At 38.6% G+C, this 23,253-nt stretch overlaps 1 protein-coding gene across 2 annotated transcripts in view; it reads right to left on the reverse strand.

Moving 5' to 3' along the window:
• TMOD2 (tropomodulin 2) overlaps nt 1-23,253 on the reverse strand; it is a 40,493-nt gene that overhangs the window by 7,469 nt on the left and 9,771 nt on the right. Inside the window, exons 2-7 of one of the 2 annotated variants that reach the window (XM_006920360.3) lie at nt 20,739-20,933; nt 19,332-19,488; nt 14,744-14,866; nt 11,625-11,711; nt 7,580-7,710; nt 5,593-5,700 (exon numbers count right to left, since the gene is read on the reverse strand). In XM_006920360.3, the coding sequence (XP_006920422.1) occupies nt 5,593-5,700; nt 7,580-7,710; nt 11,625-11,711; nt 14,744-14,866; nt 19,332-19,488; nt 20,739-20,864 (732 nt within the window). In that variant the 5' untranslated portion in view covers nt 20,865-20,933. Of the gene's footprint in view, nt 1-5,592; nt 5,701-7,579; nt 7,711-11,624; nt 11,712-14,743; nt 14,867-19,331; nt 19,489-20,738; nt 20,937-23,253 lie in introns of both variants that reach the window. The other variant, XM_025038953.1, reaches the window with a different exon arrangement.

Genomic DNA, 23,253 nt, shown 5'->3' on the forward strand with positions numbered 1-23,253 from the left:
AGTGAAACCCTCCTAACAGCAGCCATTGCAGGGACTCCCAGGCTGCCTGCCAGCTCCTCATATACACACAACAGAGAAGGCTGCTGGTCAATTCGCCTGCTTACTTACGAGAGCACTCATTCATTACGAGAGCACTCATTTGTTGGTCTTCTACTGTGTGCCAGCAGTAAAGAAATAAAAAATTCTTGTCCTGGGGAGCTTATATTTGAGGAGGGCAGAATCAATAATTAATTAAAATATATAGCCTGTCAATTGGTGACAAATGGAGAAATATAAAGGGGCCTCCCGTTTAAGGGTGGTCAGATCTACACAAATGATCCTGGTTTACACAAACCAATCTCGTTCTCTATTCAGAAATATCAATGGGCAACCAGTGATTGCTAGACATGCTAGGAAAACCGACGTCATAAAAGAGAAAAGCCAAGTTGACCAAACAGTATAACATGCCAAAGAGGGGACAGAGATTATTTAGGGACCATAAACAAATGTATTTATTCTAACTGCTATTCTCCCCTGCTCCCCCGGAAAAAAAAAAAAAAAAAAAGAAAAGAAAAAGAAAAAGAAAAAAGAAAAAAAGCAAAGGAAAGAGAAGGCACTGTATCTATAAAATAAATACTATTATAAAACAAAAAAGAATAAGAACAAGAAAACATTCTGAAAATTTAAAATAATACATTGAAATAAAGCAAAGTAATAGACATCCAGAACTATAAAATGAACATGGCTAAAGACCAAGTTGGTAAGCTAGAAGATAAAGCCGAGGATATTTCCAAGAATGTAGAGTGAAAAGACAAAGATAGAATACCTGAGAGAAGTGTTAAGCAATGAAGAAAAGATACAGAAGGTCAGCAATTATCTAATAGGAGTTTTGGAAGGACAACAATAAAAAGACAACAGAAAGGAAGACACTATAAAATAACGAAAAAATTTCCCAGAGTTGAAGAAAGCTACAAGTCTTTATCTGAAAGAATCTACTGGAGGCTCAGAGAAACGAATAAAAAGACTCATAAACAGGCACATACAAATGAAATTTCAGAACTCCAAGAGAAAAGAGAGTCCTAAAAGTTTCTAACAAAAAATGAGTTACTTAAAAAGAAAGAAAAATCAGATCGGCATTAGTCACTAGACTGTAAAGCCCATGAGAAAAGAGATTTATATATTTAAATAGCCAGATAATTGTAAATGTGGTGATAAGTTTTAAATTTTGGAGTCAATCTACATACATAACATAAAATGACCTAAAATGTATAAATTTCAAACATATAAAAATAAAAGAATAAGTACAATTTGGAGGTAGAAGAGGAAGGAGGGATGGAAGGTATAGAAATGAACCATAATTTCTAACAGAGGATCAAAAATTATCTAAGATGATAAATTAAAGATTAAAATGTATGTATTTTAGTGTTTTTCTACCCTGGCTACATATTAAAGTGACCTGGAAGCCTTAAAAAAAAAAAATACCAACTCTTGGGCCCCACCCCAGATGAAGTAAATCAGTATCTCAGGTGTGGCCTGGACTGCTGCATTTTTGAAAAGCTCTCCAGGTGACTAATGTTCAGCCAGGATTGACAGCCACTTTAATTAAAGTCATAAAGACAACAACTAGAAAAATGATAAACAAACTAATAGTGATTGCTCCGGGGAATAGAACAAGGAACTTCTAAACTATTTAAATTGTTTTTATAGAGGAAAAAAACAGGAAGAAGAAGGAAGAAGAAAGGATCTAACTGGGATGAGAACAGGTTTCTCAGCCTCAGCACTAATGATATTTAAGGCCAGGAATTCTTTGTTGTGGGAGGTTGTCCTGTGTACTATGTGAGGTTTAGCAGCCTCTGAGACTCATTAAATGCCAAGAGCACCCCTCCCAGTCATGACAACCAAAAATAATTCCACCCACTGCCAAATGTCCCCTGGAGGGCAAAACTGCCTTAAGTTGAGAACCACTGGACTAGAAGAATAATCCTGTGTTATTGAAGTTGCTTGAACTACAAGGGAAGGGCAAAGATTTGAAAAAACATTATTGTACACCATGTAAATTAAAGTGCATCTATTCAGCACTAGGTCTTTAATTGGAATTAAATGTACACATTTTAATTAAAGCCCCAGAAGGGAATGCATGAGGCTTTTCCTTATGGATGCTCCAAGCTTTGGGATTTACTTTCATTATTAGAATAACAAAACGTCAGAGCAATTATGCTTTTATAAAAAGTTGCAGGACCTCCTGGCAAGCAGCCAGAATCTTGCCAATTTCTTTGAAACTTGAGAAAACCCTTTTCTCATACTAAACAAAACAGGGGAGACCTAGCCAAACATAACCCTGGGCTGTAGGCCCAAGTTCATTTCAGTTCAGTAACTATTTGAGCATCTAGTACATGTGTTGGGGATAATAACATTAATAAAACAAAGACTAGATTTCTTAACTGTTATAGAAATCATTAGAGTAGAAATACATTTTTTAAGAGGTTTTGTTTTCTGTACTTTACAGTATTGTATGAAAATGGAGTTTTCTGCACTGTTCAAACCTGTGCCATCCAAATGGTAGCCACGATACACGTGGCTATTGAGCCCTTGAAAAGTGGCTGGTCTGAATTGAGACATGCTATAAATGTAAAACGCACACTGGATTTCGAAGATATGGTATGAAAAAAATAGGTAAAATATCTCATTATATTTAGAACTTACATTTTGAAATAATATTTTGGGTATATTGGTTTAAATAAAATGTTATTAAAATTAAAATTAATTTAATCTATTTCTTCTTATTTTTTTAATGTGGCTACTAGAAAATTTAAACTTTAACATGTGGCTTACATTTCTGATTGTCATTTGATTTCTATTGGACAGTACTGTACTAAACTCTTGATTTTTATGGGACATCATTGTTAATAATAACAGCATTGTTTACATTTTTGGGCCTTTTCTCTACCCTGGCATTCAGTGAGGGTGAGTTCCATTAATACTTCTATAGATGTGGTTATATGGAAGTACTTGGCAGATGGTGAACTAAAGTTGATTATAGGTTAGTTAAATTCACTTCATGGCTTGGCCACATGCTGTGTAGTCTTAGTTAAGTTACTCAACCTCTCTGAGCCTCAGCTGACTCATCTGTAAAATGGGGATAATGCTATCTCACATACACATAGGTTGTCTACATTCACAATGATTCCACAGTGTCTTGCTGAATAAGTTTTTAAACCTTAGAAAGAAAAGTCTCTTGAAGCTCCTTACTTCAATGCTGATTTTTACTTCTCAGTAGCGAGTCTGAGATAACCAGTTTTCAATGTATAGAAAGGTTCTTGCCTGACAACAGCATAGCTGAAAGAGGAATCATTTCTAGAGCTAGGCTTGCTAGAAATAAGGCTGAGTAAGGCTGAAAGAGGCTTTTCTCTTCACACCCTTAAGGATAGTAATTATTCCTCCAATTCTACGGTGCACTTGTCACATGGTATGCATTCAACACAAAATTATTGCATTGAAAACAGTATCAAAGAGATTCTTATATTTGGAATTTATTTAGTTCATTTACCAAGTTATCTATTTGACCTAGAGTAGAAGAAAGATTATTTACTAGTAGTGCTTACTAGTCTCATCCTTTCCATTTATTGTAAATAATGTCTTAAATAGGAGTAACAAATCATTTCTTTATTCATCCCTTTAGTCACTTACATACATAATATACTGTTAATATTTTTGCTTTATTGGAAACAAGTCTACTAAAAGGCAGAGTTATTCAAAATTGTATACAGATGTGAATCTTTAAATTGTGAATTTTACCTTACCAATGATCTAGTTGTGCTCTTTTTCTATTTTAATAATTGGTTCCAAATTCAAAACTGCTTTCAACCTACAAATTTAGATATGTAATAACTGCTGGTGAAAACATCAATTTTGTAGCTTAGTCTCTCTTTTACATGAGTGCTTATTTCAAGTTTACTATTATAATCATGGAAATAGTCTCTACTGCTGCGAGGTTGGAAGGCACATTCATTCATTTATTTAACAAGTATTTTTTAAACATCTACTCTGTGCCAGTACTGTAATAGGTAGTCATGACTTTCATGTTGTCAATTTTCAATGGTATTTTAGATTTTCCAAAAGGCATGTTACTTTAAATCAAATCATCAAGTCAGGAAAATTTTTGTTTTTCTAGTTTGATTCAAGGGCTGAGCATTAGATGCTATAGAAGCACAGGTTGATGGGCAGGCTCCTGATAACTGACATATTTTAGCAAATGTTTGAGACAGTGAGGCATCGTGTGTAAATATAGCATAGCATTATGGTTAAGCTTCCTGGTTGTGGAACCAGAAAGACCTGGTGGTGAATCCTGACTGTTTACTGGCTGCGTAACCTTGGAAAAGTTAATTAACCTCCCTGAACCTCAGATTGCTCATTTGTTAAAGTGGGAACTAACAATAGTACATACCTTATAGTATTATAGTGAGGATTAGGTGAGATGACATGTGTAAAGCATAGAGATCAGTGCTGGAATTTACTGACTGCTCAAGGAATGTTAGCTATTAATAGGAGAAATAACACTGATGATGGTGATAGTAGTATTTACTTGGGTTCAAGGGGCTTCCTTATTTTGCTGAATTGTCTAATGTTCATAGAAAGAACAGGGCTTTTTGTTTTTTGTTCTTTTTCATGTTCTGGTTAACAATGTCAAACAAAAAATATTTCAAGATTTGGTTGTTCAGCAATCCCTCTGCTGGGTATTTACCCCAAAGACTTGAAAACTCATATCCGAAAAGTTATTTGCACACTGATGTTCATAGCAGCATTATTCATGGTGGCCAGGACATGGAAGCGACAGAAGTGTCCTACAATAGATGACTGGATAAAGAAGCTATGGTACATATATACAATGTAATATTAGTCATAAGAAGAGAGGAAATACTGCCATTTGTGACAACATGGATGGACCACGAGATAATCATACTAAGCGAAACAAGCCAGACAGAAAAAGTTGAAAACCACATGATATCACTTATATGTGAGATATAAACCTAAAATCAACAAACAAATAGGACAAACAAACAGAAACTCATGGACATGGACAATAGACTAGTGGTTACCAGAGGATAAGGGGGAAGGATAGATGGGTTAACGGGGGTCAAATACGTGGTGACATTAAAGAATTGAAAACAAAATTTGGTTGTTAAAATATTTTTGAAACATATTAATCCATTTCAAAGACTAAAAGAAAATGTACTTTAATATTTTTATATATGCCAAGTTCCTGCAGGATTTGGGGGTCTCATAATATCCACTGATTGTGAAAGAATGTTACTGTAGATGCAGAAGTTTCAGAAAATTTGTACTAAGCCCAAAACAAAATTCAAATATTTATTTAGCTAAATGCCTAATCTAATTTTGTTTCTTTCTCCTAAAAGTGTAATGCTAACAAAATTATAGTTAATTCAAAGTGCTTGACAACTGGATTCTGTTTTACTGTCTCATTCTAACTAATTTTGTTTATTAACGGTGTAGAAAATAAATTTACCGGATCTAAAAATTGTTAATCAAACAAATTAAAAGGAGTTTCTACTGAATTAAATATTTTCATATTATATTTCTAAGAATTTTACTCACAATTGCCACAGGATCATTGCTGCGGGTTGCAGCCAAGCTGAACTTTTGTACATGAGTGTTGGTCTCCAGAGCTTTAGCAAATTCTTTCAAGGTTGGTATTGGAATGTTCTAAGATGGGAAAGATACAGATAGTTGATAAACCAATTGGCAGCACCCCCACCCCAAGCTATGGACCAGCAACTTTCAAATACTTTATATGTTTAGATGACTAATTGCATGACATCCCCACTAAAATACAGTCATCACCCATTCTCCAGCAACCAAGTCACACCTAGCCAATAACAACACTTACAGTCCAATAAGGGGATCTAACACAATGTGACATTCTGGTATCTCCCTTCTTTTTACTAACCAAGAAATTATGCATATACCACATTCCCCTCTTCTCTTTCATTCTCTATATTCTAACCAGATTGACCTATTTGTTATTCTTTTATTTTTATTTATTTATTTTAAAAAATTTCCCCCACTCCTCCACTTCCACCCCTGACCTACGGATGTTGCTGTCTCCCCTTAAGAATTGGATCTGTGAAGGTGGGGTGTCTCCTCCCACACACTTGCGGTCCACACCCGGGGCCTGGTGCGCCCAGGGTATGGGCCATGGCTCCACTGGAGCTCAAACCCAGAACCTTATGCTTGTAAAGCAGATGTGCTAACCACTACTCTATGGAACCACCCCTTATTCTTTTAATATACCATGGTCTTTCCTCCATATTTTTAGACATGCTTTTCCCTTTGCCTGGAAATTCCTTTGTCTTTTTCTCTGATTAATTCCCACTCATCTTTTAAGATCCAGTTGAATATTATCTCCTTTGTCTCTCAGCTTTTCTAGGCAGGATCAAAATTTTCCTAACCTGCAATTCCATAATATTTGGGGGCTTACATGTGTTGCAATGATTTGTTTAGTGTTTTTCTCCTAATATAAGTTCTTCAGAAAAAAAGGCCATATGTATCTTAATCCCTCTTCTACAGCATGTAGCACAGTGCTGACCACTGGGGAGGGAGACAACACACAGCACATCTAGAGGTTGACTCGTGTGAGTCCTAAATGTGCTACAGACTAGATCTGTGACTATGAGCAACTTAACCTCTTTAAGTCCCATTAAAGATGAAATGAGATGATGAATTTCAAGTATTTAGCAAAATATCTGGTACTGAGTGAGTACTCAATAAAAGTCAGTTATTATTATTAAATGCTAGAAATTGGCCCAACAAGAATGAACAAAACAGATGTCAATGTTCTTATACTCTTTCTCTCCCTCCCTCCTGCTGTGCTCTCTCGCTCTCTCTCTCTCTCTCTCTCACACACACTCACACACTCACACACACACATACTCTCTCTCTCTCTCTCTCTCTCTCTCTCTCTCTCTCTTCCTCTCTCTATTGCCAAATAGAACAAAGTGGAAATGACTTCAGAGAATAAGTCATAAAAGGCATTGTGGCTTCTGGCTTTCTTTCTCTTGGATCACTTGCTTTAGGGGAAGTCAGCTGTCATGACATGAGGACACCTAGGCAGTCCCATGGAGAGGGCCATGTGGTAAGAAATTGAGGCTTCCCGCCAACAGCTACATGAGTATGCCATCTTGGAAGCAGATCCTCCTGCCCCAGTCAAGCTTTCAGATAACCGTAGCCCTGGCTGATAGCTTCATTGAGATACTGAGGCCCAGCTACCCAGCCAAGTCACTCCCTGATTCCTGACACTCAGAAACTATGTGAAATAAAAAATGTTTATTGTTTTAAGCCTCTAAATTTTGGAGTAATATGCTATTCAGCAATAGATAACCAGTACACTGTGTTTACCACAACTATTGTGATTCTTTTAAAAGAATTCTAGAAATCACTTTTTTTTAAAAACCCACTTCTTTTGAATAGGATATCCTGCCTCAAAATCAGTGATGCTAAGAATTGCAAATAGGTGAACTCATGTCTGAACTCATGTCTGAACTCATGACAAATCTAGTGACTAACAAAAATCATAATGAAATACCTTTATGTTGTTGAGATTGACTTCTTGAAGGCTGGGATCATTGGCTTTCATCTGCTGCAGACTTACTTCCACATTTGTGGGATTGGGTGGTTCCTCAAATATAGGCTTGACCTTTTCACCTTTGACCACATCTAAGACACAAGTTTTAATTTTACAACGAAAATATAAGAACTCTCTTATCAAAATCATTCTCCCAATGACCTTTCTTTCATATGCTCTGATTCCAATAATACTCTAAAATCAATAACAGCAAGCTTATTCGCAGCAAAGCAAGCATGGGAATGGTATGCTTCTGAGTTATAGTTTCAAACATTGATGTTTCTCTACCGCAATGAGAAGAAATCTCAATAGCTGACACTGCACAGAACCAAAAGTGCAGAAGACCCTACAGCAAACTCAAACTTCAAAAGAACATGCTTTTGAGCAGTTATTGCTGCTCCATAAAGACTGCTTTCAGACTATAATAACCAAATACTAGAATCTTGAGATGAAAAAAAAAAAAAAAAAAAGAATCTCTTCATTTCCTAAACCTAAACACTCCTCTGGCTTTTTGGCCCAACCTGACCCTCCTCTGATGTCCATTGTACAGTGTTAATTTTGAGGAAAGTATGGGAAGATAAAGGAATAGAAAAGAAGAATGAAAGAATTCTCAAAATCATTTAACAGAAAATGTTTCCAATATATATAACATATGAAGGGTCAACATCCCAATATACCAGAGCTCTTACAAATCAATGACAACCCAATTAAAAATGAACAAGTAATATGATCAGAAGAATTTCTGTCACCCAACTAAAAAAATATTAAAAAATACTTAAACTCTAAAATTAAAAAATAAGATACCATTTGATTATCAAATAAATAAATAAAAAGACATAATATTCAGAGTTGTCAATAATGTAGAGGAAAAAGCATCCTCACATACTGTTGGTGGAAATGAAAGCTGGTACACACTTTTTGGGAGAGTAAGTTGGAATTACCTATCAAAAATTAAAATGTGGATACTATATGACCCAGTAATTCCATATCTAGAAGTCTAATCCACAGAAAAATAGCATGAATACATAAAGGTATACATTCAGGGATGTTCATAGATGTATTGCCTGTGACAGTAAACCATAATAAACAATATGTCCATCAATATGAAAATGGTTAAATAAGTTTTAGTATAATTATATAAGGTGCAATCATCGAAAGAATGAAGTAAATCTACATATACTGATAAGAGAACTACAATTTGAAAAAAAAAGCTAATGAATAATGAAATACTTAGGTATAAACCTGAGAAAATCTGTACAAGATCAGTATAAGGAAAACTACAAAACTCTGTTGAAAAAAACCAAAAAACTAAATGGAGAGATATTCCATGTTTAAGGACAGAAAGACTCAATATTGTCAAGATGTCAGTTCATCTCAACTTGACCTATAGATTCTGTGCAATCCCAATAAAAATTCCAGCAAGTTATTTTGTAGATATCCACAAACAAATTCTAAAGTTTATGTAGAGAAGCAAAATACCCAGAATAGCTAACACAATATTGCAAGAGAAGAGCAAAGTTGGAGGACTGACACCACCTGACTTCAAGACTTACTATAATGCAATGGTAATCAAGACAGTGTGGCATTGGTGGAAGAATATGCAAATAATCAATGGAACAGAACAGAGCTCCAACATAATCCCACATATAGTTGACTGATCTTTGGCAAAAAAGCAAAGACAACACAACGAAGAAAAGATGGTTTTTTCACAAATGGTGCTGGAACAACTGGACAACCACACACCTTATACTTTCACAAAAATCAACTCAGAATAGATCACATACCTAAATGTAAAATGTAAAACTATAAAACTCTTAGAAGGTAACATAGGATGAAACCTAGATGACCTAGGTTTGGCGACAAATTTTTAGATACAACACCAAAAGTATGATCCGTGAAAGAAAGAATTGACAGGCTGGACTTCATTAAAATTAAAACTTTCTACTCTGCAAAAGATTCTGTCAAGAGAATGAGGAGATGAACCACAGACTGGGAGAATACATTTGCAAAAGACATATGTAATAATGGATTATTATCCAAAATATACAAAGGACCCTTAAAACTCAACAATAAGAAAACAATCTGATTAAAAAATGAGCCAAAGATCTAGACAGACACCTTACCAAAGAAGATATACAAATGGCAAATAAGCATATGAAAAGATGCTCCACATCATATATCGTCAGGGAAATGCAAATTAAAATGGCGAAATACAACTACACACCTATTAGAATGGTGAAAATCTGGGACAGTGACAACACCAAATGCAGGCAAGGATGTGGAACAATTCTCATTCGTTGCTGGTGGGAATGCAAAATGGTACAACCACTTTGGAAGACAGTTTCACGATTTCTTACAAAACTAAATACACTCTTACCATATGACCTAGTAATCACGCTCCTTCATATTTATCCAAAGAAGCTGAAAATTTATGTCCACACAAAAACCTGCACACAAATGCTAATAGCTTTATTCATAATTGCCCAAACTTGGCAACCAAGATGCCATCCAGTAGGTAAATGGATAAATAAACTGTGGTACATGAGATAATGAAATATTCAGCACTAAAAAGAAATGAGCTATTAAGCCAATGAAAAGATGGAAGAACATTAAATGCATATTATCAAGTGAAAGAAGCCAGTCATAATAGGCTACATATATGGAGACAGTAAAAAGATCAGTGATTTCTAGGAGTTAGAGGGGAGGAAAGATGAATAGGTAGAGCACAGAGGAATTTTAGGGCGGTGAAGCTACTCTGTAAGATATTATAACAGTAGATCCGTGACACTATACATTTGTCTAAACTCATAGAGTGAATTCTAATGTAAACTGTGGACTTCAGGTGATAATGTGTCAATGTAGGTTCATCAATTGTAACATATGTACCACTCTGGTGCAGGATGTTGATAATGAGGGAGGCTATCTATGCATGTGGAAGGGCAGAGGGTATACGTGATATCCTTATGACTTTCTTTCAATTTTACTATAAACCTAAAGCTGTTCTAAAAAAAAGTCTTTAAAAAAGTTAATGATATATATGTATAAAAGCCCAGGTTATGTAATTGCAAACATATTATCAGAATGTTACCTTTTGATATTGAAGTTAAAAAGGATGAACATTTTTCATCCGTATGCTTAAGAAACCAGAAAGAAAATAAAAGGAATATTGCTCATTGTCTGGTTAAATTATCCGGTACAAGTGATGATTTACAAGTATGCCGCTGAGACTAGAAAGCATCTCCCAAGTTTTCATTAAAGAAAATAAAATATAAATAATCTTAGAAAAACTGATCTTCAGTGAGTTTTCTCAGTACCTGGATCACCAAAATTACCTGATTATTGATCTATCCCTACCATGAGAAGATAAGTTCCTTTGGGCAGGGACCATCTTTGTACCTAGGCCTGGAACACATAGTAGGTATTTAGTAGATGACTGATGACTGGAGAGTCTAATGAACTGTATACATCTCCAGAAAACGCTGACATAGAAGATGGTGGTCTGGAACTATCTGTGTCAGTAATTCCACACCAGTGTGTCTTTCATGCTCTTTGGCGGAAGTGGGTATTCAAATTCTAATGACAAGCATCCATTATTGAGACAAAAAGACATTTGAATGGAGAAGGGAACTTAGCTAAGATACTATAGTTGATTAAAACGCCTTAGGAACATGCACCTGTTTGCATCCTATGCTGACTATGAAAACTTTTTATCAGCAATTTTATCTTTTGACTGAACAGACCTACCAAGAGCGTGTGTTCTGGACAAAACAACTGATTATTACTAGTTATACTGCCCAACACAGTTCTCATTATCAGCTACTCTATTCTGGTTTGACAGCTCAGAGCCCAATGATCCTTGGTGAACTGACAAAAGCCACCTTCGAAGCCTGCAAGATGGAAGTCTGGAGTCACTAGCAGGCCCAGTCAACAGGCCTCTCTCCTCTCAGCGAGCGACACCTGGAGGCTCCCAAGTCTCACAAGAACCACAGATTCCTCGTCAACTTACTTCTCACAGGCCCTTTGCCACCTTTACTACTTGCTGTTTCTTCATCGAACTTTGGATTATTGAGCAAATTGTGTACTCCAAGAACAGCTGAAAGCAAAAAAATCAGTGAATAAACATTAAGTTTGGGAAAGCATGTTAGGATATCCACATTGTTAAATTACTCCTCAAAGAACAATTCTTCATACCATAAAGATAAGTCTCCAGACCTCCCTTGCTTTGCATACTGTATGGTATATGTACAGAGTTAAATAAGCTTATTAAAAAATCCCTCCTTCCAAGACCACCAGCAATCTTCACAGGGCTTTCTACATCTATACATCTGTAATCATTTAGGATCTGAGAGACAATGGTCTGGTTATGTCCCCAAATTGCTGAAAACCTGCTGAGACCTGTTAGTGAAGTAGAATCAGATTTTCAGTTTTTTCATCTGTAAAATCTAAGGGTAGGACTGAGTCTAAGGTTATTTTAAGGTCTAAAATCATATAGATGGTAGCATGTGTTTTTCTAGAGGCAAAGAACAGAAAGATCATGGACCTCTTTCAATGTAAGCCTCACCAAAAGGAGTAGTCCTTTCAATGTCTAGAACATCCCAGGGTGGGCAATAAAAGAGAAGATGTCAGCAATAAAAGGTCCTATAACCATGTTGAGATTTTGAGTCTCCTGTATTACATGGAACTTGCACCAGGAGGCAGCACAGTATGCAAGAAACAGCACTAGGTGAGCATGAACACTGGGCAGGCTGAAGCTGCAACTGCCCACCCAACTTCCCTTTGCTAATGATATTGCAAGTGAGAAATTATAGGTGGCCACCTGGTGAAGGATCCCAGAATAGATAATCTGACAACAGGCGGCAGAGGTGCAGCTGTAATCTACCCATTAGAAGGAGGAGGCCAGCATACCACGAGAAAGGACAAATGTTTACAGCCAGCAAGTCTAAGGTTAAAGAAGGGCACTCAGGATCAGTCAGCCAGAGTGAATCCTGACTCTGTCACGTACTACTTGTGTGACTTGAGAAGTTACTAAAGCCTCTGATCCTGTTTCCCCATCTGTAAAATAGGAATAATAATTATTCTTTATCTATTACAAAGATTAAATGACTTCCTATGTGTCAGGCACTGTTCTAAGTGCTTTACGAATTCTTGTTAAGTAAATAAGAATTTGTTACTGTGTTTCTGGAATTATCTAGGGAGAAGATGCCCTATTTGATAAACATAGGCCACTGAGACCATCCAACAAATATGACTTGATTTGGCCCCATTACTCACTAACTTCTAATTATAATTTGATTCCCACTGTCAAATTTTAATTTTTGTTTTATCTGTTTCCTGTGAATCTGGCTAGTGGATCAGTCTCTACCACCCAGCCCCAATCTGACTGATACGGTGTGCGCGGACAAGATCAGATCTCTACAGATCTCTAGACCAGCAGAGCTGAGAACTAGACTCTGGGTGGTAACCATACTAAGATATGGCCATTCTGGGAGGAGCTGTTTTGGAAGTTGACTGCTGCTCCCTTGATGAACTGTCTCTCTACTCTCGGTCTGCCACAGTAACATGGGCAGGGTGTTGACACTCTTGCTTATCTAAACCTCAAATGGCTGGCAGCCCATTCACTCCTTGCGCTGCTCTTAATCTTTCCAGAGAGAGCCACCTTAGAGCAGATGCTGCCATCCGCCCTCAGCCGGCTTTCCTCCTGAGTGCTGAAGGAAGGAGCACTTGATGAGGGAAGAAGGCTGAGTAAAGATGAACAAAACAGTTTTCTATTGGAATTATCTCTCTGGTTTTATTGTGTGAATTTCAGGATCTAGTATCTTCCAAGTGATTGGTGATTTTCTCTTTCTCTTTGCTTAGGTATTTCCTGGGAATTCAGGCCTAGCCCTGCATTCTCCCTTCGGGCAATTCCAGTAGAGACCAGGAGGCAGCCCTTGGGAGGGGCAGTGACCATAACAGGATTCCTCCATAGCAACCACTGGGCTAAGTAGACTGGTCACTGCAAAGCGACTTCTTAACTAGTGATACAGGTGCCTCAACTCCTGCAGTAACTTCTGAGAGGGGTTCAAATATGTGACCTTAATATCAACCATTGATATCACAAAGGAATGAAAATGTAGCTAAAATGGTTTGCAGGCTATTAGAATAAGGCATAGCTGATTCTCCTGGGAGGAAGGAGATTATAATAACATATGTCTTCCAATGGAATTAAAAAAATGTGAGAATTCTTGTTAAAGCTGTGGAGTTTTTTTTTTTTTAAGGCGAGGAAACCCTTGGTTGACCTCACAGATTGCAAGGACCTTGTCAGCTTACAACCCCTTATTTTTTTTATTTTTTATGCCTACAGCACCTGGTTGCACAGTTTTTTAAAGCACCTCTCCCCTGTGGTGATCTAATGACCCTAATAATCAAAATTTCCATCTCATTTGAAAAAAATGCATCCCATTAGTGCACAAATATGCACTATACAAGAAGTGGAAGGAAGCTCAGGAAATTAGGGTGAGAGACTTACTTTTCATTACATATTCTTTTGTACTATTTGGGCTTTTTCTATCTGCATGTATAACTAAGTAATAATAACAATAATTATTATATTGTTGCTATTGTTAAGAAAACTAGAAAAAAATAAGCAGATTGTACTAAATATGGATTCACTTTACTGGGTGAATATAATAGAAAATTATTCCTGCTCCATAGAGAGGCTAATAGACCCCTTAGTGGGAATAAAAATGGAATAGCAACTATGAGGAAGAACAAGAAGTTCATGGAAATTTTGTGAGAATAAAATGTAGTAAAATGCCAAATGTGAAAGTTCTTTAGGAAGCATAAGGGATATTAATTTATTGTTTAAAGTTCTCGACACTCCATCTTTATTCTCGTTAATTTCTCAAATTCTTGAGTTTTGTAGCGATGGGCATTATTGTGGCATTTTACAGCTGAAATACTGCAGAATGTTTGTTCAGAGGAGTTAAGTCATCTGTATTGTCTTACAGCTACATAATGGCTGAAGTTGACCTGGTATCACATTAGTAACCAGTAGCTATGGAGAAGCTCAAAGCCTGCTGCTATGGTTGCCAACCTGGAGGTCACAGAGCCAGAGAGGAAAGTGCCCCAGAGCTGAGGACTAACCTGCAAGATCATAGAGTTCAGTGTCAGAGGCGCTGGCCAAAGCTTCTTCCAGTTCCGGGTCAAGGGTCACTTTTTCTTCTTTATGAGTTTCTATGGGCTTTTCTTTGGGAATAAAGACTCTCCCTTTAAATCAGAGGGAAAAACAAACACATGTTGCTACCTTATTGTAGGATAAGTGGACTGACCAGAGAATGTAGCTCTGGCCATTAAGAGTAGAGTCACTGAGCCACTGCACGTCCAACTGAGATTTCTTGATTGCTGGGGTGATGCCAATTATCAATAATCCGCAATTACAGAAAAAGGTCAGAGGAGGAATCCTGCATTCTACCACACCAAGATCCAAGGAGACTACAGTTCTTAAAAACAGAGGGAAACGGTGGCTTCTATTTTCCTCCCTTTCATCAACCAGCAGCACTTAGACGTGGACCCCACACTTTAGAGAGCCCAACTCTGGGCTCCCCCACTGCTCCTGCCCCACTGCTCCTGCCCCACCACACACACACACATGGGACCATTCATACCCAGAATGGAGGCCGCCTGCTAGACTAAACCCGAGATACCTAGGACCCTGGAATTCTCTGCCTAAAGAGCCCTGAGCCTGCTTCTAGGGTCTGCATGAGTCCCTTTCCCATGCCATCCTCCTGAGGGCAGGTCACACTGCTGGGGTATGTACCTCCAGGCCAAGGGAAATTGCTTGTGGGTGAGCATGGGCAAAGCTTAGCTATGCAGGCTAGGGTGTTGACTACGTGTGCCGAGGCCTTAGCAGTATAGGACAGACCCACCTCCTCATGTGGGACTCTTGGACATCCAAGAGCACAGGCCTAGGTATATCTATAGGATGATAGAACTTATTTTAACAGTTTGTTAGTTTTTAGATTTATAAAAAATGGCACATCAGCTTCTACTTGTGTTCTTGCCTTGGACCCTGCAAATGTTTGGGCCAGATTCATCCAACTGGCCCCTGGGGTTCCTGAGGGACAAACTGATCATTCAGAATTTTCCTCCTACCAACTGAGATTGTAGACCACTAGGATGCTACATCTGGGGTCACTTGACTAGATAGTGACCTGGGGACATAGCCACCTCTCTAGAGCATATCAAAGCAAACCTGATTTAAAAGAAACAACATCAGGGCTGTCATACTCAGAGCTGTGAGGTCTAAGTAGCAGGGCACTCTGTGCTTCCCACACACGCATTCTCTGCCACCATCTCTTACTTCATCCTGTCAGCTGGATTCCATTTATTTTGCCCCCAGCTCGCTTCTGAATATGCTGATATCTACCCCTGTGCATGCATATGCATACACACACGCATACACACACATACACACACACACACACACACACACACACTCCACTCCACCCACACCACACCATATCACACCACACCACACACACCCCCCTCTCCAACCCAAACCTCTGGCTAATGATCACATTGCTGGAAAGATGGCACATTTCCTGCTCCTAACTTCCGGCCAGGCCAGCACACCCACATCTCACATGGGCAATGGCTCATAAAGATGTGAACCCAAGACACTCCAGGGCCCTCATAGCAATACTCCAGATCTACTTACCCTCTTTCCAATTCATTCTAGCTTTCACTCTTGGTTTCTCTATCATGGAGCTGTTCTTACTTCTTGGCATGATCTTTGAAATTGGTATCCTCTATTTTGATTTTTGGAGTTCTTTAAAGACTCATCCCTCCATGGCTTCTCTTCTTTGTTACCGTGGGTAAAACAGGTAGCTAGCTCCAGGTTCAGCCAATTGGGACCCAGGATCTTTCTAGGTCTCCCTTGGCTAGCCTGGCCTTACCCACTGCCATGGGAAAGGCAAGGGTCCAACCCAAAGTCAGTACCTCTCCCTCATGAAAACTCTCCAGAAGACGTCCCTGGTTACAGAGGCTACATATTTCCTGATAGTTCACCAGATCTTTAAATAACCAGGATAAAGAAATGGGGGCCAGGCAGAGCTGGACTTCCCAAGAAGGCACCACTGCTTGTGGTCAAGCTGGGGTATCCTGGTCGCAAGGTCTCTACATTTGACCATTATATGAGCTGCCACATTTCCCAGAAAGAAAGGAAAATACACTAGGAAAAAAAATAGGAGAATGGTCAAAAGGAAGGGAAAAAAATATGTCAATCAATCAATAACATCTCAGACACTAGGGCTCATCCCAGACTTAATTTTCATAATATCTGCAGCCTTAAGCATTTTATTTCTGGCTCAGATGATCGTGGGCCTAGAGTTAACACAGGATTTCTGAATTCTTAATTCCTGGCACTATTTAGAAGTACTCGAAACATCAGGTACACAGGTGGCCCACAGCTATCAGTATTTAGGATAACTGCTGCTGCACATCCTTTTCTGAGGGTCCAACCAAACAACAAGTTCTAAGTAAATAAATCCATAGTGGAGAGTTAAATGCAGCTCAGGAAACAAGGGCCCAAGGCATGTGGCATTCAGAACTGAGATTTTGGGCCTGTCTCCAGAGGTCTTCACAATAGCCTCCCCCTGCTTCCAGGTCATCTGCTGGTCTTTCTTGAGGCCCTGACGACAACTCACCCTGATCCCTCTGCTCTGTTTGGAAAACTTGCTCTCTGATCATTTTGCTCAGCTGTATTGCTTCTCAGTCTTCTCCTAAGCTACAATGTGCCGCTGTATGCCCCGTCTGTATCCCCATTTATTACTCAGACAGCTCCTGCACTCCTAACACTCGCCCCTCGTGAACCATAGCTGCTCCTCAGACCTCTAATCTAAGAACAAAAGACAATAGCTTTCCTCTTATTATTCTGTCATTACCCTAATACTGGATGTTAATTGGGATTTTATTGAAGATTTGACATTATAATCATTTTTCCTTTGACAACTAAATTAGTCTAATAGCAACTATACTGCAATAGAAAGAACTCCATATTTCTACGGTAATCCTTGGTTATTTGCTCAGTTCGTCACTGTTTAACTTTACTTTCTTAATAAAATGACATTATCAGTGGTGCATGATCCATTGAATGTGCATGGTTCAGGGGAGAGTCCAGATGCTCTGTAAGAGAAGGCAGAGGTGCTCTGACTCATGGCAGCAGAGGGGGGCTGTGCTCCTCCTATTCCTCGCAGCCATGGCACAGAAGCTCAGAGATGGCATTCATTCAAATCCGTATTTATCGAGTGCCTCCCCTGCGTCAGTTTCTGTGCCAGAATGCAAGAGAGACACAGTCCCATTGTGGAGTTCTCAATCTAGTGTGGAACACTCACAAAACCCAAAGTAAATAAACAAAAGGATGAACACTGTCAGTGCTGTGAAAGCAATAAATGAGTGTCATGGCAGAGAGAAGGGGTCTATTTTAGACAGAGAGGTCTGGGAAAGCCAGAGGCCTTGACACTTAAGCTGAGAGTTAGAATGGAAAAAATGGGGATGTGGGTCAGAGGGAAGAGTCCACGAGAAGACACTGAGATGGGAAAAGAACTTGGCAGGTTTGGGGAATTAAACAAAAATATTGTGGCTGAGGTTTAATGAGGGAAGGCAGTCAAAGAGGTGGGCAGGGCGAGCTCCCCCAGGACTGTGAGGACCACAGCAGGGATTTGGGGCTTTAAGCAGGGAAGTGACATGATCTGATGTTTTTAAAAGATTGTGGTTGCCATGAGGTTATCCATGATTCCATTAGTATCCATGGGCCCAAGTTTCCATCCATGGCTGAGGAATCTGATCGGGTAATTGATATCCACTTTTCCTCCAAAGGGGGGCTCGGGGTCGGGAGCTAAGGAGGAGACTTTTCCTTGTCTGAGTTCTGAGCTCACTCCTGGCATGGAGAAACATCCCTTTGCTCTTCACAGCCTTTGCAGGTCTATCATAGTGTCCTTGAGGGCAGGGTGGGGTCTTATTCACTGGGTCTTATTCACTGTGGTCCCAGACTCTGGCAAGTAGCTGTGCACAGAAGAGGTGCTGGATGAATGAATGATTAACTGCACTGACCTCTAACGGTAGCATCTGAGGGAACAGAGCCAATGTCTAGACACGGAGCAGACTTCTGCCGTGGGTAAAGCACTGGGCTAAGAGAAACATACCCATGCCGATGGGACCCTCTTTCAGACACAACACTACTTCACATTTCCAAAACTTTTTCTTTGGGCCTTAAGATTATTTTTTACTGAACTAATTTGAGTACCATCTCACTCTAATTATTCATTTCATTAGCTTCCATACTCTGCCATCTTTTTTTTAATTAATAAGCTTTATTTTTTTGGAGCAGTTTTCGGTTCCCAGAGGAAAGTATCGAGAGTTCCCATATACTCCCTGGTCTCACACTCACAACCTCCCTCTTTAACATCCCACAGCAGAGCTCATTTATTACAATCAACGAACCAACATTGATATTATTATCACCCAAAGTCCATAGATACATTAGGGCTCACTCTTGGTGATGTACAGTCTATGGGTCTGGACAAATGTCTATACAGACATGTATCCATCAGCCAGGATTCTCTTTAATATAAAATCCAGTTCATGGGCTCATTTCCCACCTCCTTTGCTTGACCTCTCATGACAGTACACTAGGAGTGCCTTGCTCCCGAGACATGCCACCTGGGGTCCTTACCTTTCTTTTCTCCAGTGAAGGGCACAAAGTCTTCCCTGTCTTTCTGTTCTAAAGCCTCCTTCTCCAGGTACATGAGGAGATGCTCGCGGTCAAATGGGCCCGTGGCTGCTTTCTGCGTCTGGTCCTTCTGTCGGAATCCAGCCGGCAGCAGTGCACTCTGTCAATATAGAGGTGTGAGCAGGAAGGAAGATGTCTGCCTGAATGATACCCTGTTACCCTCCTCCCCGGCTGTATATGCGGGAAGCATGGAGAAGGATACCTGTGCAGTGACGTGGGGATGTGGGTGTGAGCTGAGGGTGGATGTCCCTGGCATATCTGAGGCCCTACTTGCTCTGTGTTGAGATGAGGGCTCCCAATGAGTGCAGGCAGAATATCGATGGCTGGAGCAGCCCCTGGGTCTTCTGCAGTGATGACAAAAGGCCCGCCACCCTTCATGGCCTCTTTCCTTACAGATCCTTGGCCAAATCTGCACCCATGGTTCTCCCAGGCAGGCATATGAAGGCTCTAAGAAGGAACCAATGCGACTACACTCTCTTATTTCTAACCCCTCTTCTGGGGAAACATCCAAGCAGGTATACGTAAATATTATGGTAGATGTTGATATCTGCTTGATTAAACTTAGAGACTCCTTCCTTAAGTTTAAAAAATAAAAACAGAATTTTAAAAAGTAAATACAATATTCGAAGTATCTGGCATATCAGAATATCATATAAATAACTTCAGTGACATAATTATTTATAGTAAAATCATTTTGGATGCCTCTGATCCTAAATTTAAGATAATACCAGCAGGGCTGAAGAAAGTGTTTGTTAAATGAACACTATAACGAGTTACTTAGCTTTTCAAGAGCTCATAAAAATATTAGAATCTCCATTTACAGTTATCTGATATTTTGGTTTGAGTTATTCTACCTATTGTGGGATCACCAAAGGTTTCAAGTTCTTTATACATTTTAAAGAAATGATATATAAAAGATCTGCTTTTGGAGTTAAAGACCTGGTTTAAATACCATCTCTGACATTTACTAGTAGGGGATCTTAAGTAAATTAGTACTCCTAGTCTGTCCCCTCATTTATGAAATGGGATAATATCATTTACCTCAGGGGCTTCTGTGCCCAGCAGAAAGCGTGACTCAGAAGAAACTGGTAAGATTTGTTCTTTTTCCCTCTTTCTTTTCTTCCCATTTACATTAAATTGGTTTTTGAGAAATAGATTTGCCATATCCTATTATAGATGTGGCTAAGGAGGTTCTCAAGAATTTGTAAAAGTGACCCAGAACCTATCAGAGGAAGAACACAGAATTTGCCTTTGGCGCTGAGGGCCTTCTACACTATTGTTTAAGGACCACGCCATGCCATTTATCCCATGCTATCATTAACCATACTGCTTCAGTTCCACGTCACTAACCTCAGGATCTAGGTCATCGAGAACATTTTCCAAGTGTTTCAGTTCCTCTTCTGAGAGTTTGCCAAGAAGCTCATCTTCATCAATGTTCTTGTATTTCTCCAACTCTTTTTGAAAAGGGAGTGCCATGGTTTCTTATATGCCTTTCTCATGGGCCATGAACATTTAAACAAGTCCGCTTCCTGAGACTTCAGAATACTACTAATAAGAAAAAAAAAAACAGTTATCTCCTTTCTGTAAACAAGACTTATTAACAAGAAACACGGCTGCCGATGGGTCTCTCTACTGGATGAAAAACTCAACAAAAAAGGTAATGTTACCTTCATTTGCAGAGCAATCCGACCACCTACAAAGTGTTTCCATATATATTATTTCACTTATTTAGATCTTTACAACAACCTGGAAAGGAAGCCTGGACAGATATTAATAACCCATTTTACAGATGAAGATTCTGAGGTGAAAGTGGCTAAGTGCTTTGCTTAAGGCCCCAGTGCTGGGATGTGCCAGGCCTTCTGATTCCGTGTAGTGAGTGCCTTTCCACCATACTACTCTGCCTCCTCCAGCCTTTCCCAGAAAACAGTGAGGAACAATGCGCTAATTGTAAGGCAGTTGCAAGAAGCACACTTGTGTCTTTTGAGAGGGAGGGATGTGAAGAATACAAAATGGGGTTCATTCAGTAAAGAGTTTGGAACATCCGTGTGAGAAAGCATTGTCCAGTAACTCTCCTGCCATTAAACAAAGTAAGATTCTAAAATTCTGGCTGCATGGTCGCTCTCTCTACTCTTCTCTCTTTTCTTCTTTCCTCCTCTCCCACTCTCTTTCTAGTCCCATTTCTCTATTGTTTCCTGAGCCATCCTCACTAATTCTTTATACCCCTTGTCCATTCTCCTTTCAACCCTCCTTTTTTATACTACCTTACTCCTAAACTTCCATTCAAAATGAAATTTTTACTCACTCCCTTCTTTCTTGCAGAGGATTTTACAGATTTTTCCTAGAAAGATCTTCCCTAGAAGATAATAATGCATTCAGGAAATAGCAATGTACTTAGCTGGTTGTGTTTCTCCTTAGGAGGTATAATATCAATCAGATCTTTTGAGGCAATTATTATTTGCTATATACCCACTAATTGCCAGGGAGAGTTCTAGAAAACAGGAATAGAAAGACAAACGAGATATGACCTCTTCCTCAAAGAGATGACAGCTCATTGAGACACAAAAATAGGATAACACCCCTGATAAGTGTTATAACAGAAGTAATAAATAAAAGAAGCTTAAAACACATGAAGAAATAATCATTGGATAAGGGGGCAGGGCTTGAGGGGACACTGAAAAACAGGTTGAGTTTGAGACTTAAAGAGGTCATAGATATGGGTCATTCTAGGAAAAAGGAACAGCATAAACACATGCACAAAGATAAGAAAGTACATGATAAGTTGGTGGATGCTTGGTGTGGCTAGATGGGAGGGTTGTGAGGAGGGGAGAGAAAAGAACTAAAGACATCACTGAAGGGTCTTCCCTATATGCCTTGCCAAGGAACCTGGGCTATTTTCTGTTGGGTGATAAGGAGCCACTACAAATTTTTAAGTAGGAATGAAGAACAGGTTGCCATGGAAAAAACATTGTTCTCCTTTCTTTACTAATTCAATTGCTTACCATGTACAACTTTGTGGTGTTCTACTTAGGTTTCCTTTCTATATACAATGTAACTCTTTCTCTTCTAGAAATTTTAGTTTTTTCAAAAATTTTTTTAATTGGTGGTAGAGGAGATATTATGTGGAAAAAAAACCAGACACTGATGACTTTGAGTCAAAAGTGATTCAAAAAGTTGGAATCTGAACATGAAGAAGTTTTAATATTAATGAATTATTTCACTTATATTTTCCCTTTTTATGTTTGCACAGGGGAGATATATTATTTTTAAAATCTGTGTATACTCATAGCAGCTTTTTTGTAATAGCCAAAAATTGTAAACAACTTGAATGATCATTAGATGGTGGACGGATAAACAAATTGTGCTATAGCCACACAATGGAATCTACTCAGAAATACATAAATAAAAAGAAATGAACTATTGATAGACACAATGATGTAGATGAACCTCAAAATAATTATACTGAATGAAAGAAGCTAGACCAAACAGAATGTATATGGTATAATTCCATTTATCTAAAATTATAGAAAATATAAGCTGATCTGTATGACAGAAAGCAAATTAGTAGTTTCTTAGGGATCAAAGACGGGTAGGAAGAGACAGAGAGAGGGATTATGAAGGGGCATGAGGAAACCTGGGGGTTATGCATATGTTCACCACCTTGATTGTAGTGATGGTTTCACAGATGCATGCATGTCAAAATTTAATCAAACTGTATACTTTAAACAAATGCAATTTATTGCATGTCAATTAAAAGACTTCAAAAAAAATCAATGTGTACATCTAATACACATTGTAAAGTAAAAATTATATATTTAAAAATTATAAAAAATTATAAAAAATTATATATTTAAAAATTATATTTAAA

The sequence above is a fragment of the Pteropus alecto genome, unplaced genomic scaffold (genome assembly GCF_000325575.1).
Source record: "Pteropus alecto unplaced genomic scaffold, ASM32557v1 scaffold86, whole genome shotgun sequence".
Taxonomy (NCBI): domain Eukaryota; kingdom Metazoa; phylum Chordata; class Mammalia; order Chiroptera; family Pteropodidae; genus Pteropus; species Pteropus alecto.